This window comes from Oryzias melastigma, linkage group LG6, assembly GCF_002922805.2.
Source record: "Oryzias melastigma strain HK-1 linkage group LG6, ASM292280v2, whole genome shotgun sequence".
Lineage (NCBI taxonomy): Eukaryota > Metazoa > Chordata > Actinopteri > Beloniformes > Adrianichthyidae > Oryzias > Oryzias melastigma.
In genome coordinates, this window is record NC_050517.1 from 4,152,064 (window position 1) to 4,170,272 (window position 18,209).

Below are 18,209 nucleotides of genomic sequence, written 5' to 3' on the forward strand. Positions count from 1 at the left end.
CCCCCCCCCCCCCCCCCGTCTGATTATGATAGCTCTGTGTCTAATTTCGTATTATATTTGTTCTCTTTCATAAGAAAAATGCCACACAGACATGTTCAAAACTAAAAACACAGGATTTTAATGAAAAACGTAGTATAGCTATTTAATGAAATCGTAGATGACACATGTTCTGTTTGCTCAGTTGTTCTTAATTCTTTGCACCGATCAGCTTTAATAAAAGTTGTTCTGTTTTTGTTCAGGTTCTCTCGGCCTCATTGTGGGGCGGTCTGCTTCTACCACTTGGTGATGAGAAGACCAGCATAGCAGACAGGTATGAAGGAGCGACACACCAGCCCATTTCCTGATCTTTGCGATAAGTGCACAACTACCGTATTTTTCGGACTATAAGTCGCACCGGAGTATAAGTCGCAGGGGCCAAAAAATGCATAAAGAAGAAGAAAAAACCATACATAAGTCGCACTGGAGTATAAGTCGCATTTTTTTCAAGTAATTTATTTTACAAACTGGTTGAAAAAAATGATATTACATCATCCTGGAAGGTAAGTTATATCATTCATAAGTGAATAGAAAACAGGCTGAATATGTGTCAACACATATTCACATATTAGCATCATGAAAAAAACGAAAAGGTGTAGCATTTATATAACATAACAGTTTTATTTAACTATAGCCTCAAGAACTCATCAACTTTGTATCTTTACTGTAATTAATTGCACGCAATCTCACTCCATATCACTAAATCCGTTAAATTCTTAGTCCTCTGTGTCACGTCTGAATAACTAAAGTAAATAAAGTAATTGCAAAGATCACCATAAGAGGGCACTCTAGACTTACGGTCCATATCTCATCATTAAAAATTCGTATATAAGTCGCACTGGAGTATAAGTCGCAGGGACATTCAATCTATGAAAAAAACCGCGACTTATAGTCCGGAAAATACGGTATATTATAATCTTGTGATAAAAAAAGCTTATATCCCAAATAAAACACAATCTAAACAGACCTTATTGTTGTTTCCTCTGTAAAAACGCTCACATTTCCTGGTTTGTTTTACTACACATTTGGGGAATAGAATTCAGTATCATGTTTAAACCAAACACACAAGATGTTGCATCACAGTGTGGTTTTCCACTGTATGTCCTTTATATGATTACAGAATGAGTGCATGTTTATATAATCACTAGAGAAAATCAGGATCACTTTTTGATGTCTCCCTTTTTGTATATTTAGTTATTCCAGACAATTTTTAAGTCATTTAGAATGACTGACAGTTCATGAGAAAATTAAGACTTTGTCTCCTGTTTTAATGTTTTAAAGGGTGAGTTAAATAGAAAAACTCTAATTCTAAAAAAACCTGGCTTAGATCCAACTGACTTAAATAATTTTCGTCCCATATCAAATCTCCCATTCATTTCCAAAATCCCCGAAAAAACTGTGGCTGCTCAACTCCATTCTCACCTTTCCTCCAATAACTTATATGAACAATTTCAGTCTGGTTTTCGCCCCCTTCACAGTACTGAAACAGCCCTTTTAAAAATCACAAATGATCTCCTCGTTGCTGCTGATGCTGGTCTATTATCTATTCTTCTTCTGCTTGATCTCAGTTCTGCCTTCGATACCATTTCGCACCCCATTCTCCTGGATCGACTCGCTGCCATTGGCCTTGTCAATACACCCCATAACTGGTTCAGTTCATACCTTTCTGATCGTGCTCAGTTCATTCAATTGAAATCCTCTTCCTCCTCCACCTTTCCTGTTTCAACAGGTGTGCCCCAGGGCTCTGTCCTGGGACCACTTTTGTTTATTATTTATCTTCTTCCCCTTGGTTTTATTTTTCGCAAACATAAAATCCACTTTCACTGTTACGCGAATGACACCCAGCTCTACATCTCTTCCAAACCTAACTCTACGCTTCCACTTTCCGCCCTCACCAACTGTCTACTTGAGGTTAAATCTTGGTTCACTTCAAATGTTCTTAAGCTTAACAGCAATAAAACTGAGCTTCTTTTAATAGACACAAAATCCAATTTAAGTAAAATCCGTAACTTTTCCATTCCATTCGACAATACCTCAATTTCCCCCTCCCCCCAAGTTAAGAGTCTGGGTGTCATCCTCGACAGCTCCCTTTCTTTCACCTCCCATGTTAATAACATCACCAGCTCTGCTTATTTTCATCTACGAAACATCCGTCGTCTCCGTCCATCCCTCAGTCCTCACTCTACAGCAGTCCTTGTCCACAGCCTCGTCACCTCCCGTTTAGATTATTGTAATTCTCTTCTTTTTGGTTTACCTCAAAAAACACTCCATGAACTACAACTGGTCCAAAACTCTGCAGCTCGCCTCATTTCCCAGACTCCCTCCTCCCATCATATCTCACCGGTTCTTCAGCAGCTCCACTGGCTGCCGGTGACACACCGGATCATCTACAAAATCCTCCTCCTGACCTTCAAAGCTCTTCACAGCCTTGCCCCACCTTACCTTTTAGACCTCCTTCAAGTAGCCACCCCTGCCCGTTCTCTTAGATCTTCCTCGTCCCTCCACCTGGTCGTGCCCCGTGCCCGCCTTGTCACCATGGGTACCAGGGCTTTTAGCCGTTCTGTCCCCAGCTCTGGAACTCTCTCCCTTCTAACTTACGTAACATGGACTCACTTCCTGATTTTATTTCTAATCTTAAAACTCATTTATTCCAACAATCTTATCCATCCTGATTTGCAATCCATTATTTTTTATGCTGTATTTATCTGCTTTGTTGCTTTTTTAACCGTTCTTTTATTGTGTTTGTATATTTTTGACTGTAAGGCGACCTTGGGTCCCTTGAAAGGCGCGCAACAAATAAAATGTATTATTATTATTATTATTAAAAATATAGCATAAATGCTCATTCATTTGATGCTCTTATTTACATTTTTTCTAGTTACATTTTAAATGTTTTCTCAGCTAACTGTTTAACAGTTAGGCGGTTGTATTGATCTAAAGCACACATTGTTGGTTGATTTTATGTCTTTGACCCTGTAGGTTTTATCTGGGCGGTCCCACCAGCATCAGGGGGTTCAGTATGTACAGCATGGGTCCACAAAGTGATGGTGAGATGACAACTTTAACTTGCATTTCCTTCAATATGAGATTTTTGTATGACTGTGATTGTGACGTGTGTCATTTGTAAGGTGATTATCTGGGAGGAGAGGCCTACTGGGCTGGAGGCCTCCACCTCTACACACCTCTGCCCTTCAGACCTGGCAGAGGCGGCTTCGGTGATCTGTTTAGAACCCACTTCTTCCTGAACGCTGGAAACCTTTGTAACCTCAACTATGGTGAGAATCGACTGAAAGGATAGGAAACCTAAACCATTACATTTAGTACTTTAATTCAATGCAGTCCTTTAGATGAATTAGATGTTCACCCTTTTGTTTGGATGTATATTTTGTATCAATTTAGTAGGCTTTAGTTTTTTTAAAATACGACAGAGTATTTGAGCCACTTTTTTTTTTATTAATTACGACTTTAAATCTTGTAAATTTACAAGAAAAAAGTCCTAACTTCTAAATTAAGAGAATAAAGTAGAATATTTATGACTTTAAAAGTCATATGCTAGATATTACTTTTTTCCTCTTTCATTTACGACTTTTATTCTAATAAATTTACGAGATTAAAAGTCATACATGAATGAGAAAAGAACCAAAGTTTTCTGTTTATCAGAGCTGTGCTCGAAGATGAAAGACATGGAGCATCTTGTGAAGATTTATTTCCAGATCGGTGGTAAAAACAAAGAAATTCTGAACACAAAATCAAATTATCAGTGAAGCTGACTTTCTGGGTTCGGTGTCAGTAATTCTGAGTTTCATATGTAAAATAAAGAGATCAGAGACGAACGTTTGCAGGACCGCCACTTTATTTTGCCCTTTCAGTTCACGTACCCAGACATTCGCAGAAACTAGAGGAGAATGTAAACATTGTTCCGTACGCTAACTTCTCCAAATGAAACGTCCCGTTCCAACACAGAACGAATACGAGGAATGACAATAGTCTGTTATGTTAGGACAAGAACATTGAAAATTCTGAACGCGGTGGAAGAAATGACTGGAAGTGGACAGCTGCGAGGATATTGACGGCTTCATCAACGGGGTCTGCAGAGATCCATCAATGAATAAAACATTAATAAACTGTAATTCAAACAAAGAAACTTGCAAACATCTGTAACGTTTTAAACATTCAGTTTACCTGTTGATCCAAGACGCGTTTCACAGTCGGTCTGCTACAGCTTCCACGTCGTTCATTTGCTGGACTGTAGACTCACTTTGACTTTAATCTAAAAAATTTTGTTTTTTCTCGTAAATTTACAAGAAAAAAAAAACTCTTAAATTCACGAGATTAAAAGTCGTAAATTTATGAGATTTAAAGTTGAAATTTTACAATAAAAAAACTATTAATATTACTTATTTTTTTGGTGGCCCCAATACTCCATCGTAGTAAAGTGAACATAGTTTGGAAAATGCTGACCTAAAGTTATTATGAGGGTTTTCCTGTTTTAATTTGACAGAAGTAACATGTATGACTGTACGTAGGTGAGGGGCCTCAGGCACATTTGAAGAAACTTGCAGAATGCCTCCGCTGGTCGTATGGACTGGGCATTGTGCTGCGTTTGGGAAACATTGCCAGACTGGAGCTGAATTACTGCATTCCCATGGGAGTCCAGAGTGGAGACAGGTACAGACGGTCAGGAGAAACGTGGAAGAACAGAGAAACAATGGAGAATACCAAATAACTTGTGTGATTAAATCATTATAAGTAGTGCTGTGATTAATCATGTGATTAATTTTTTGTGTGATTAATTAATTGTGACCTATAATTAATTAATCAGATTAATCGATTTTAATCGCAATGATTTTTAACCCACTAATAACTGTTAAAAGCCTAATTTTGAGGTATTATATTTAAGCTTGTGAAATTGTGGCACAGTAAAAGATCAAAATAAAACTAAAAAGGTGGGTTTATTACGTTTTTTTTAAATTATAAAAGACTTCCAACCTTTGCTTTGATACCACTAAGGGGGTTATTTTAGTTTCAATTTGAGCAAATAACACAATTTTAAAAATGTATAAAACATCTGGTCCAGAGTCTCTAATTTACTGCATCATAAAACAATAGGAACACTTCTGAGATATTTAACAAATATTGAACACAGACTTCTTATTAATACCATAATTCAAATGTAGATGTATATTATTGCAGAGTTTACCACAACAGCAAGACCTGAGTGATTTGATAGTTTAATTTAACCTGTTTGGGTGAATTTGATCAATTTAAAGACTGAGATAAAGCAGAAAGAAATAAACAAGAGGATCTTAGAAGGAAAAATTAAAAACCACGTAGGAATTAAACTATTTAGAATTTGTTATCTAAAAAAATAAATAAACTTCTGCTTCATCATCTGGACAAAAATAAGCACTAAGAGGAGATGTTTCTCTCTAACATTATGCTTTTCTTTAACTTCTCTTGATAATCATCGTTTACAAAAAGAAGTAGACAGTAGCGCAGTTCTCTGTTACCATGACAACGTGATGCATTGCATAATAAACAGACCGCTTTTGTAAAAGAAGGAAAATGAAACTCCAAAATACAACAGGATGGAAGTTCTAATAATGTATTTTATATTCATATTTTTCTTAAATGACCATGGTATGAGCAGGATAAAATGCTCTTCAGGTGTGCAGAACATGGAAGTAAACATCAAAAACAAAAATTTGATTAATTAAAAAAAAATAATGCACTGAAATGTCAGTAATTAATGAATCATGATTAAAACAAGAATTTAATAGCCCTAATTATAAGATAGACTCTTATATGTTTTTATCAGAATATAAAGGCACAAATCATAAAGTATTTTTCAGATGGACTGTAAAGAGCTTTTTCAAATTTCAGTTTACTGTGCACACAAGGTCATGTATGTGTAATCGTTCTGACTGCAGTGTCATTTACCTTGACACTTTGGTATTATGGTGACAGCAGTATTTTATACAACCTCGAACTATCCATCATATATTTAGACACGTACTTATTCAAAATGTGTGTTCTAAAGCTTTACCACATGAAGGACTGTGTCATGAATAAGTGATGATATTGGCTTTACTTGATATTTCTCACTTTTGTCTCTTGCAGGATTTGTGATGGGGTCCAGTTTGGTGCAGGAATCAGATTCTTATGAAACTGTTCTTTACTTACCCAATGCATTGGAAGGAGAAACCCATTTGTACAGAACTACCATTGAAATAAATTAGTTAAATAAAATTATTTTATCTGGCTGTCGGATGTCATTCATATTTTTAGGATTCTTGGAATGGAGAATAAATTGGTTCTGGTTCAGCTTGAAAAGGCTCTAGTTTAAGATATTTATTCTGTTTTGATACCAGAGATGCTTTCTAAAACATTCAAGTTTAAATGTGCTTTGGTAAATTCCAACAGAGCAATTTGGACCGATAAAATGCCTGAAAATGTTAAGCAAAAGAGTTTATGTTGTTCAAGACCCATTCTGATCCTCTTTTGATGTATTTTCAAAGTGTTCCCACTCATCTTTCAATTATAATTATGACATTTATAGAAAAAATCATAAAACTTGTAGTTTTCTAGAATATGGTTTGTGCGGAAATTAGAAATGTCATTTCCCATAATCCCTTTGTTTATGCTCACTCCCACTAGCTTACAGCCCCTCACACCCCAGCCCGTGCAACACATATGGCGAGCAATATTGGAACTATCCAGAAAGGCTTGTGGCTTGTCGTTGTAGGTCCTACATCACTGCTACAAGCTTTAAACAACATATTTTCATCTGTTCACGATTCATATGAATTTGAATAAAGAAAAACTCAGAAATACAGTTGTAAGCTTAACTGTCTTTATCTTTCCGCCTTCAGCAAAATCCCACAAGAAAATGACCATTTTCATGGAGTGGGTCTTTAACGCAGAACTTTCCCGCCAGACTGTACAGACATGTTTGTGCTGCACAGACTTGCTCCTCCTCTGACCTTGATGAACTGACTATTTTAGGGTCCGTCTATAAAGGGGGAACCTCCAGTGTTTGCTCACAGTACTTACACCATTAAACTTATCTTCATTCTGAATGGCTATGTGACATACCGTGATGGCAAAGTAGCCTTAATTTCTAACCTTTGTGTGCATCACCTTACACCACATGTGTCAAAGTCAAGGCCCAGGGGCCGGATCCGGCCCTCCGGGTAAGTCTATCGGCCATCCAGATCTTTTTATTTTATTGTTATTAATGACCCGATGTTATCTTGTGCTCATTTCATACTTGTAAAATTTTGACAAAATATATTTTTATGGAGAGTAAAATATTGAAAGTTATTTAAGGTTTAAGTTGATTTATTCTGGAATAATATTCCTGCCTATTATTCAGAATTATGCTCAAATGTTACAGTTTTAAAAATTGGCATTCTGCTAACTTTTTAGACTATTTTGGTATTTACTAATATTTCCGCTACATGCTAGCTGTTTTGGCTAACCTAGGTTTTTTTGTTTTAGTTTTTTTTAGGCCAATTTGGCAATTAAATGCAATTTAATGCAATTTGGTATTTTAGCTAATATTTTAGCTGGCTATCAGCTTATGTCAGCTTCATCGTTTTCAGCTATCAGTTTCAGCATCTTTAGCAGCCAAATTCAGCTTACAGCATTCACACCAGCAATATCCCAAGACAATAAGAATCACATAACTACATATACATAAGGGAAGTTTTTAGACTAATTATTTTTTGTTTTTTAAGGAGCCTCAGATTCACTTGAATTTGTTTATACATTTTCAAAATTTTGGGGGGGATTTTAATATATTTATATTTGTGTATAATAAATTTAGCAAGACAAAGGATTACATTCAAGCAGATTTATTCTGATTTATTTTCTAATATGATGCCAAATATGATGGCATTTGAAGAAAATGTAGGCAGTTGTGGAAAATGTTTCTCATCCAGTTTTGTTACTCTTTCCAAAATATTTGTATTTGGGGACAAAACTAAAATAACTGTTGCGTGGTTTCAATTTCCTTTTCAGATAATGTGTATATGTTATAATTTATATTCAATCGCAATCTTAAAAGTTCTTTAGACGGATTTTAAAAACGCCAAACGCAGGTATCTGTCTCACTAAAGTCTCTTCCTTCCTCTGGCCCCTTTTACACTTCAACGCGCATGATTATGGCGCACTCGGATGTCACGTGCTCCACCCGCGCATGCTCCGTACGCTTTGTTCCTTAGCCTCGTACACAGGAGAACATTGCGGGAAAACGAATCGAAGGTGGTGTTATTTTTTCCCTCCTCTGACTTTTCGCTGTTTCACCTTCCCCATTCCCCTTATAACTGGAAACTGATATTTCGAACAGTAAATATTCCTTCTTTGGTCGTCGCTAGCTTGCTAAAAGCAGCCCGAACAGCTCTTATCGGCGGTCTTACCTGAGAGCGGCAGCCACTTGGACACGCTGATGGCGGTCACCATTGAGGATCTGTATCGAAACTACGGGGTTCTAGCTGATGCTAAGGACAACCTCAGTCAGGTATAGTAAGGCAGCGTGTGTAATTTCGTTTGTGTGTTTTATTTGAACGCGGTGTTGTACTTCTCTGTGTGTTTCCTGTATTGTTTTGTGTGCTAAGCTAGCTGCTGCTAGCTTTAGCAGTGGGAAGGCTAGTGGTTGTCGTAGCTTTGCTTTGGGAGATCCTGATATCTGTTATTCTGGGCTGTACTAATCAAGGACACAATGGTGCAATAACTATTGATTAATCTGATGTTGAAAAAAAAAACCCCAATCATGCCCCGCAAAGCGCCTTTGAAAGATCTATTGATATTCAGCCGATCTATTTACGGATGTTTGGCACTGACACATTGGAAATGATGTCTAATGGCGGTTCATTTGAAAAAAATCTGTCTTTCTAAACTCTTACTTTAATACACAGCCTTGTCCAATGAAAAACACGAGTAGTTTAAAACTATGCGACTGTTATCTTTTCTGTTAAATTGTATTATAGTTCTAATAATCTGGTTTATTAGCTGCTGTGTTTTCTGGTTACACTGGAAAGAGAAGGACTTGATTGTAATAATAAGCAAGACTTTTCTTTGATTTTTGTATGTGATTAATTGGTTCATTAGAACAGTGTTTTATAACTTTATTTGAGCCAAGGTACACTTTTTCCTTGACAAAAATTATGCGGCACACCAGTGTCCAAATATGTAAAACAGAATAAACTTTGTAGTCTGTATTGAGGTTCAGTCCATCCACAGTCTCGTGACAATTTTTTGTAATAATTCAGGCAGAAAAGCTGGAAGTTCTGTCTGTTTTTCCTAAATGTAAAAAAGTTGTGATTCTTTTCAAAAATAATTTTCAATTAAATTAGTTGAAAATTTGCTCAAGTGGTTGTTTTTCCCCCTTATTAATTTATTACTGACTTTATTATTATTCAATTCTATGTGAACTCACAAAAAAACAATAATATATGGTTTTCTTTCCAAAGAGTGACTTATTTTTTTTCTTTAAATGTTTTTGCCAGAGCAACTGTAATTTTTGAACAATTATATGGTCACAACATGCTTGTTTTTTTATACACAAAAAACATACTTATGTTAATTGTAGCAACACAAAAGTAAAATTTTTTGAAGTTTTATTATTTTTTTATTTTGTCTTAATACAAAATGTTACTTTAACAAAAAATGTTTTATTTATTTGCTGTCACTTTAACTCAATGCATTATGGGAGATGCAGTGCATAAACTGATGCTGATGCTTTCTCTTCGTTGTATGAATGGTGGTACTGTTAGGTCTTGATACTCAAATCTACTTTTTTTAGTTTGGTTGTATTTTCTGCATCACAATCATTTAAATGTGATTTATTTCTACTTCAGTTTAAGTTGAACTCAGAAACCACCAGGAGAATTAATCAAATGCTTCGAGGTTTTCTTTTTTTCTTATTATTTTGTGCAATGGGCACAATTTTGATGTGAAGAGTAAAAAAAGAACAGTGATCACACATGAGCAACACTGACTGCAGTAGGGACCGTGAAAAAGGATGAAACAGATTGATTCAAAGCATCAAAGAGTTGGAGTAAGACTTTAATTGTATATTCTCATGCCAAAACTCCACAGATGTAGTTTAAATTAACCCTCAGATGAAAATCCTGTTTTCAACATGCAATCAGAAATCATTTTGTTTTTGTATTTCCGAGTATTTCTCCTTTTAAATCAATCAAACTGTCTTGGACAGACTCTGTTTGAATGAATGATCTTCTTTCATCAACAGCTCTGCTGCACATGCACTAAACCCTCATCTGTTCCGGCTAGATGAGGGTTTAGCCACGCCCCCTCAGAGGAGATTTTGGAAACAGAAGTTTCAGATCAGCATGAAAAATGTCTTTTTAAGACATTTAGGTTGTAGGATTTTGGTTAAAAACTTCATAATCATAATTAAAACACTACTGGGAACGTTTTTATTTTTAATTTAAAATTGTCATGGGGGACTATAAATTATCACTCATATTTTCAACACAAAAGTAGGAAAAATATTTTAAACAAAAGTAAAATGTAGATGACTGACTGCTCTTCTTATAAACACTCATTTTAAACGTAAAAAACAATCTTAATGTTGTCCAGACCTAAGGCATTTATGTCATTAGTTTCAGTTTGGATGCAAGAAAAATAATTGATGAATTACTTCAGACTACATAGTATTTCTTTTTGGTCTTCTTGGCTGAGCAGCTATGACACCGTTTAGGTTTGTAGGTTTTAGACTTAAACTCTATTGTGGGATTATCTTTTTCTTACAATGTTCTATCAAAATAATAAATCATCATGGGATTTATAACGTAACTAAATGTCTTTCTTCTTATTTTGCAGCACAAAGATGCTTACCAAGTCATCCTGGCTGGAGTGAAGGGCGGTCCAAAGGAGAAGCGGCTGGCGGCTCAGTTTATTCCCAAGTTCTTTGACAACTTTCCAGAACTGGCTGATGCTGCCATCAATGCCCAGCTGGACCTTTGTGAGGATGAAGATGTTTCTGTGAGTCACTAACAAAGACACTTTGGATGTTTCAATGGGGTCATTTTCAGCTTCAGGATCAATGGCATTTTTTCACATCATAAATGTGATCTTTGCGTCTTTGTTCAGATTCGACGGCAGGCTATTAAGGAGCTTCCACGTTTTGCAACTGGTGAAAACATCTTCAGAGTCGCCGACATTCTAACCCAGCTCCTCCAGACAGGTATTTATCTGCATACATAGCTCAGATCTTTTATTGGATAATAGAGCAGAAGGGCTAAATTTTCTATGTTCTTTCAGACGATACAGCAGAGTTCAACCAAGTGAATGCAGCACTAATTTCAATCTTTAAAATGGATGCTAAGGGTAAGTGTGAAGTTTCACCACCATTTCATTAAAAAAAAATATTTTAAGCTTTCTATGATATAAAGTGTGATTTCATCCAGAAAATAAGTTTTTCTGCTGTGTTTTTCTCAAACAGGAACTCTTGGAGGACTCTTCTCCCAGATCCTGCAGGGGGAGGACATAGTGCGAGAAAGGGCCATCAAGTTTCTTTCCACCAAACTGAAAACTCTACCCGAAGACATAATGACAAAGGAGGTGGAAGATTATGTCTTTGCAGAGACCAAAAAGGTTTGAGATTAATTGGAAATTAAATTTTTGTTTCACTGAACTCAGCCCAGGGCTGTGTCCTGGGTAGGGTTGAGCATCGATTGGGTTTTATTTGGTTCCGGTACCAAAGCGGTTCTTTGGTTTCAGTTCCTATTTTGTACCAATTTCAGTGCTTCAGTGATAAAAAAATAATGCCTACACCCTCATCTTCACGTTTTCATTCTCAAGTCGTCCTTTTGACCTCCACGTCAAAAATCGATGTTTTGGTTGTCGTTGGTTTTTGACGTGTTGGCTGCTCCCATTAAATGATCCTGAGCTTGATGCCACGGCTTCATCTTGGTGTCTGTGAAAGTTACACTTCCAATGAATGGAAGACACAGAGATCAGGCTAATTTATTGTGTGGAGTTCTAAAAAAATCTTCAAAAAAAAGAAAGAATTCCTTCAAAAATTTTCTGGTTACTGGGGCTTTGATCTCTCTCAGGGGTGTGTCTGGATGACAGCTGCTCCCACTGTGTTTCTGTGTCTCTGTGACTGAGTTTGAAAGCTGTCCCGCATTAATATGAGAGGGGGGAAAAATATGGGACCTTTTTTTTTTATTATTATTGTCTGGATGAAAATAAGAAAATCATCACAGTTCAGGAGACCCGAGCAGGCTGCACGCGCTCCCTGCAGCGGCTCTCTGTCTGCCGGCGTATTAAGCGTCGAGCTCCGGTCAAGTCCGGGAGGCTGGCTGCACAATCCTAGTCCTGTGAGACAAATGTTTATCCAGTCCTGCAATCTGTAAAAAAGGTTCTATTTTGGTTAAATCCGGTCAGGAAGTGCTGACGAGGATACACGCCCCTACTGATCAAAACTGTTTCTTTCCTTCAGGTGCTGGAGGACGTGACAGGAGAGGAGTTTGTGCTCTTGATGCGTGTCGTGTCGGGCCTGCGAGTCCTGCAGACGGTAAATGGCCGGCAGCAGCTTGTGGAGTTGGTGGTGGAGCAGGCGGACCTGGACCAGGCTCTTAACCCTGCAGACCCTGATGCTGTGGACCGACTCCTGCAGTGTACACGCCAGGCCCTCCCGCTGTTTTCTGTAGGTTGATGAAGGCCTTTACCTTTCAGATGGTTGAGGGTGTAATACCATAAGTACTGCTGTGCTGATGTTACAATACATCAGTTGGAGTTTGTTTTTTCAGTAAATTCGGTTAAACCACAAAAAGAACTTTTTGTTGCATTGCATTATGTAGTTATAGAGTTGGTCTGACAGTAGTTAAATCATACACAGTACTTAAAGAACCACTCCGATCGTCTTTAGATCTATTTTCTAGCCGTCTCCAGTTGGCTTTTATTAAGTTTCAGTAGTTTTTAGCCAGAATCAAAAAGCTTATGTCCTTTTCTAGAACATATTTTCTGCAGAATTCCTTAAAAGTGAGTTATAGGCGGGACTGTTGACGCAGAGCAACTTCCTTCTCCTTCCTGTTACTGATAGCAACAGATAGCTACGCCACAAAGAGGTACTTTTTCAAACTGCTTTTTTTTTATTCGCTCCTAATTAATTTGATTTAGGCGTTGCCAGCGACGCTTAAACATAATCTTTAACATACTGTAACCTTTCAACAGTTAACGCTATAATAACGCTAATAAAATACTAGCTTAACTCAGAATGAGGCTAAAAGAAACTTAATTAGATGCCAGATTAGCCAAAAATGTTAGCATCACCCTAAAATATTAGCTAAATTCAAGAATAGCTCCGAAAAAATTAATTAGGTGCTAAATTATCCAAAAACATTAGCATGATGCTAAAATATCAGCTAAACTTAAGAATATCCCCAAAAACCTCATTAGATGCCAATTTAGCCAAATTAGCATTGTGAAAAAATATTAGCTAAACTTAAGAATAGCCCAAATTAGCCCCAAAAAACTAGCACATTGCTAGCTAACTCACAATTATGCTTTTGCAGCTTGCAGCCTTAAAAAGACGCAGAAGTCTCCTTTGACTGAAGGGCAATCAGCGAGTGCCGTGACAGAAACTTGAGCTGATAAAGACATCGATCACATCGATTTGAATACTCAGAAAAATGCCAAAAACAGGATTTTCATCGGAGTGTGTCTTTAAACACACTATAGACACAATGTGCTGCTTTCTTTTAATTTGGATGTTTTTTGTTTTGTAGAAAAACGTTCATTCCACCCGTTTCGTCACCTACTTCTGTGAAAACGTCCTGCCCAACCTCAGCACCCTCACGAGCCCGGTGGCTGAGCTGGACATCCAGCTGGAGGTGAGAGCATCCAAACTCTTTGTAGTTCCTTCTATTTAAAGGCTAACCAAACCCTAAATCAACTTTTTTTATCTGTTGACCTCTATGAACGGGGCTTTAAAAGTGACACATTTTTGACAAATTAAAATAAACTTGTTTAATTCTTGAAAAAATAGTCAAAAACTGTCTGTGTGGTGCCCCTACAGGTTGAATCGAGGTATTACATTTGAATGTTGTGATTGGTCAAACCATTTTAGTCCCTGGTGATGATCTGCTGCTCCAGTAATATAACAGTCCTGCCCCCCAAACCCCACCCCTGGAGTTTTAGCAGAAGTATCAGCTTCAGCGTTTTCAGCTTTTAGCTCCAGGGTTTTTAGCCATTAGTTTCAGCGACTTCAGCTATTAGATTCAGCGTTTTCAAATATCAGCTTCAGCATCTTCAGCGGCCAAATTCAGCTTACAGCATTCACACTAGCATTATTGAGGGTAATGCTGTATATCTAGTTCATAATTATGTTTAAAAGTTACAGCTCTAAAGTTTTAAAAATGTAGTTTTAGAGTGTTCAATAAATGTTTATCCTGTTTGGCCTAAAGTGGGTTTTGGATTTTGGTCCCTCGTGTGATTGAGTTTGACACTCCTGATTTAAATCATTTTATAGTTTCTATTTATTTAGTTCAGTGTAGATATAAGCCTATCTGTTGTCAAATCTTAAATTTTGAATTCTCAAATAGTTTGGGGTTTGGATTTTTTTTATTATTTAGCTGGTTTGCTTCCCGTCTTTAGTAAACATGTCCTCTAGAGTGAGGCGATGGCAGTTGTGGTGGTAAATAAAGTGAGTGGTGCAGCCAACATGTTCTGAACGGGTCATTAGCAGTACTGTTTCTCATTGGTTCTGAACGGGTCATTAGCAGTACTGTTTCTCATTGGTTCTGTACAGTAGTGCGCAGAGATGTTGTAAGATGTGTGTGCTTGTAGGTGCTGAAACTGCTGGCTGAGATGAGTCCATACTGTGGAGACATGGAGAAGCTGGAGGCCAACCTCACCATGTTGTTTACCAAGTTGCTGGTAAGACCAAAGTGACCCACTGGGATGTGAACGCACACACAGCTGAATGCTGTTTAGGTTTTAGTTTCATCAAACTATTAAAGGTCTTCGGTGTTCTTCCAGGAATACATGCCCCTCCCACCAGAAGAGGTGGAAAATGGAGAGAACTCTGCAAGCGAGGAGCCCAAACTGCAGTTCAGCTATGTGGAGTGCCTGCTCTTCAGCTTTCACCAGCTGGGCAAAAAGCTGCCAGACTTCCTTCTGGACAAAGTGGACGGCGAGCGGCTCAAAGACTTCAAGATCAGGTGAGGGAGCGACGGCTCTGATTCGGCCCGACGAGTCTTTGATCTTTTGGATTTGTGGTTTTTATTCCATGTTTTACTTGACAGTGCCCATTTCACGTGAACCTAAATGTTCTTTATTTTTAAACAGGTTGCAGTATTTTGCCAGGGGGTTACAGGTTTACATCAGGCAACTGCGAGTAGCTCTGCAGGGAAAGACGGGAGATGCTCTGAAGACAGAAGAGGTAAAGATTGACTGCAGGGTTTTTTAGGTGTTCTAAGTTCAAACAGAAAACGTCTAGAAAAAATACAAAATCTGGACATTTTGTTTAAAATTGTGTTTTCAGAACAAGATCAAAGTGGTTGCGCTCAAGATCACAAACAACATCAACATCCTCATCAAGGTAAAGTGTGACAGAATGGACACGATAGACATGTGGAGTGTCTGGTTTACTTACTCTGCTGATTATGTTCCACTTCATTGACACCAGTGAGATGGTTGTTTATTAGCTACACTTTGTGTCAGTAGCTGCATTTCCAAAATTTTATTGAAATTTTTGAAATTAAAAAAAAAAACACATTTTTGCAATGACGCTGTTCCCATTAAATCTTAATTATGCGAATAAACACAAACCAACTCTCGCGATAAGTCATTAAAAACGCTGCAATGGGCGAGCACAGGTTTTGTTTTATTTGATTCACTAAAAGGGAGCACTTGGGTGACATCGCAGCAGTGTTGCACTCGCTGTGTGCACTTCTTGGTAAAAATAAGTCATAATGTTATAACCTTATAATGGCCTTCTGCTAGCTTTTTGCACTATTGTTTTTGTTTGTGAAATTTCAGAGTTAATGGAAACACGGCGTGTGATGAAGTCAGAAGTGGCCTTAACCCTTTAAGACGGAGCTTTAGCTACTCTTCTTTTTTAAATCTAACTGGTGTGAAAATGTTTTTTATTTTAGGATCTGTTTCACAACCCTCCATCTTTCAAGAGCACAGTGACCCTGTCCTGGAAACCTGTCCAGAAGGCAGAGGCAGTAGCGTAAGTCTCTCATCTATCTCTCCTCATGTTTTTGTTTTAACCATAAAACACAATGGAATTAAGCGGCTCTTTTGTTTTTTGTTGTAGAGCCAAACGTTTGTCAAGTGAGGAGATGGGTTCTGGTGGGAGCACAAAAAAACAGATCACTCCTCTTCCTCGGAGGGACGCGCGGCAGATCTACAACCCCCCCAGCGGCAAATACAGCTCCTCCATCGGCAACTTTAACTACGGTGAGAAACACCAACCGGCGCGTCTCCAGAAACCATGAACCGTCACATCGGCCGTGTTGCCATGTCCTGTATGTTGCCAGTGTGGTCCCAGCATGTTGACACTGACTTTTGGTGCTTTGGCTCCAGAGCAGCGCGGCGGATTCCGGGGGGGCAGAGGACGAGGCTTCGGAACCCGAGGTAACCGGAGCCGAGGCCGGATCTACTGAGACAGGCGTGTACATATTGCTGATTGAACTGCATCACATCAGGATCTTTGCTTCCCGGGACGGACTATGTCTCAAGAGTTTTCTTACTTTTTTTTTTCCAATAAATGTTTCAGTTCCAACACAATGATTTTAGTTGGTGTTTTCAAGGTTTTGTTTTTTGTCTTCAGGAGTAACTTTTCTAGATACCGTGTCATTATTTCCACCTAGTGTTTCCTTTAGCCAAGTCTATCGAAATGAGTGTAATTTTCTTCTTCCACAGATTTGAAAAAAGAATCGGTGTATTTTGGTTTAATAGAAGACGTGTTGTGGCTGAAATGTTTTGTCAAATAGTTGTAGGAACATGAAGATCCTTTTGTTTTGCATCTTGTTCATAAATGCACCCGTTTTTACCGTTTTATTTAATCGTGTTTTTATCAGAGCTTCATTGGAATTGGCTGACTGTACTACTTTGTATGAATTAATGCTGTTTCATTGGATTTTTATCATAAACTTCTGCGGAAGAAAAGGTCTTTTGTGTCTCACTTGTTAAATTCTCCTTAATGAACTTGCAGCTTTCATTAGAGATGCAGATTATTTCCTGTTTTTTCTGTTAATGTCAACATAAAAACTGGCAACAAATAGACAAAATCTTATCGTTTCCATTTCCTAAAGCAGTTTGTTCATTTTATTTTTTACATTTCTATATAAAATGACTTAATTGTGCACCATCAGAGTGTAAAATGTGTTCATGTTTTTCATCTAAAGAGTTTTTTTTTCATTTTTAATGGAAGAATCGTCAAAGTATTTAAACCCTTCCTGCTCTCATGAAATCTTTGATTTTTGTAACTTGTTGGGGAAAAAATATGTGATAAAAGTCCTTTTATCAGCAAAATTTAGTAAGCCAAAAGAGTGATGCTTCCAAACTTCAATGTTTTCACAATATCAGTTTTGGGGCATTTTAAAGGTCTTTATTAAAAATCTGACCCCCAATGTCTACAGTACGTGTCAAAGTTGAGGGCCGGATCCGGCCCTCCGGATCATTTTATTGTATCGTTATTAATGGTCCGATGTCATCCTCCGCTCACTCGTATAATTTAGACTAAATATATTTTTATTTAATGTTTAAGTTGATTTATTCTGGAATAATATTCCTGCCTTTTTATCATTCATAATCATGTTAAAAAGTTACAGTTATCAAGTTTTAAAAATGTAGTTTTAGAGTGTTCGATAAATGTTTATCCAGTTCAGCCCACGATCTAAGGTGTGTTTTGGATTTTGGCTCCCTCTGCGATTGCGTTTGACACTCCTGCTCCAATGTAAAAGTGTTCTGAGTGATTTTTGATAATGATGACGCTGTTTTTAGACAGAATCAGAATCCTGTGTCGTTCTCTAAAACATAGTTTCTGCAGAGTGGCAGGAATTCATTAGAAATTCATCTCAGAGTTGTGTTTAGAACTTTGTTTATACTCTCCCTCAAGCTTACAGCCCCTCACACCTCCAACCTAACATTACCGGTGCTACAAAAATGCTGATCTATCCATCTGTACA

At 37.6% G+C, this 18,209-nt stretch overlaps 2 protein-coding genes across 3 annotated transcripts in view; both read left to right on the forward strand.

The window, feature by feature from the left end:
• Window positions 1-6,299, forward strand: part of samm50 (SAMM50 sorting and assembly machinery component) — a 15,238-nt gene extending 8,939 nt beyond the window's left edge. Inside the window, exons 11-15 of one of the 2 annotated variants that reach the window (XM_024281113.2) lie at window positions 240-310; window positions 3,016-3,083; window positions 3,165-3,311; window positions 4,563-4,704; window positions 6,157-6,299. In XM_024281113.2, the coding sequence (XP_024136881.1) occupies window positions 240-310; window positions 3,016-3,083; window positions 3,165-3,311; window positions 4,563-4,704; window positions 6,157-6,202 (474 nt within the window). In that variant the 3' untranslated portion in view covers window positions 6,203-6,299. Of the gene's footprint in view, window positions 1-239; window positions 311-3,015; window positions 3,084-3,164; window positions 3,312-4,537; window positions 4,705-6,156 lie in introns of those variants that run through there. The other variant, XM_024281114.2, reaches the window with a different exon arrangement.
• Window positions 6,300-8,161: 1,862 nt separating this feature from the next.
• api5 (apoptosis inhibitor 5) lies at window positions 8,162-17,465 on the forward strand. The gene is made up of 15 exons (XM_024281111.2): window positions 8,162-8,301; window positions 8,415-8,557; window positions 10,885-11,046; window positions 11,155-11,248; window positions 11,326-11,391; window positions 11,507-11,658; window positions 12,509-12,715; window positions 13,797-13,901; window positions 14,857-14,946; window positions 15,049-15,230; window positions 15,358-15,451; window positions 15,554-15,610; window positions 16,167-16,246; window positions 16,334-16,476; window positions 16,603-17,465. Exons 2-15 carry the CDS (start codon window positions 8,486-8,488, stop codon window positions 16,680-16,682), a joined length of 1,584 nt encoding a protein of 527 aa, XP_024136879.1. The 5' UTR covers window positions 8,162-8,301; window positions 8,415-8,485; the 3' UTR covers window positions 16,683-17,465.
• Window positions 17,466-18,209: the final 744 nt, after the last annotated feature.

Excerpts from the sequence above, each read along its gene's own strand:
- api5 (XM_024281111.2), top strand. The coding sequence starts at position 8,486 with ATGGCGGTCACCATTGAGGATCTGTATCGAAACTACGGGGTTCTAGCT. Across the intron at positions 15,231-15,357 it reads CTCAAAGACTTCAAGATCAG|GTTGCAGTATTTTGCCAGGG; the intron begins GTGAGGGAGCGA and ends ATTTTTAAACAG. Across the intron at positions 15,611-16,166 it reads ACATCAACATCCTCATCAAG|GATCTGTTTCACAACCCTCC; the intron begins GTAAAGTGTGAC and ends TTTTTATTTTAG.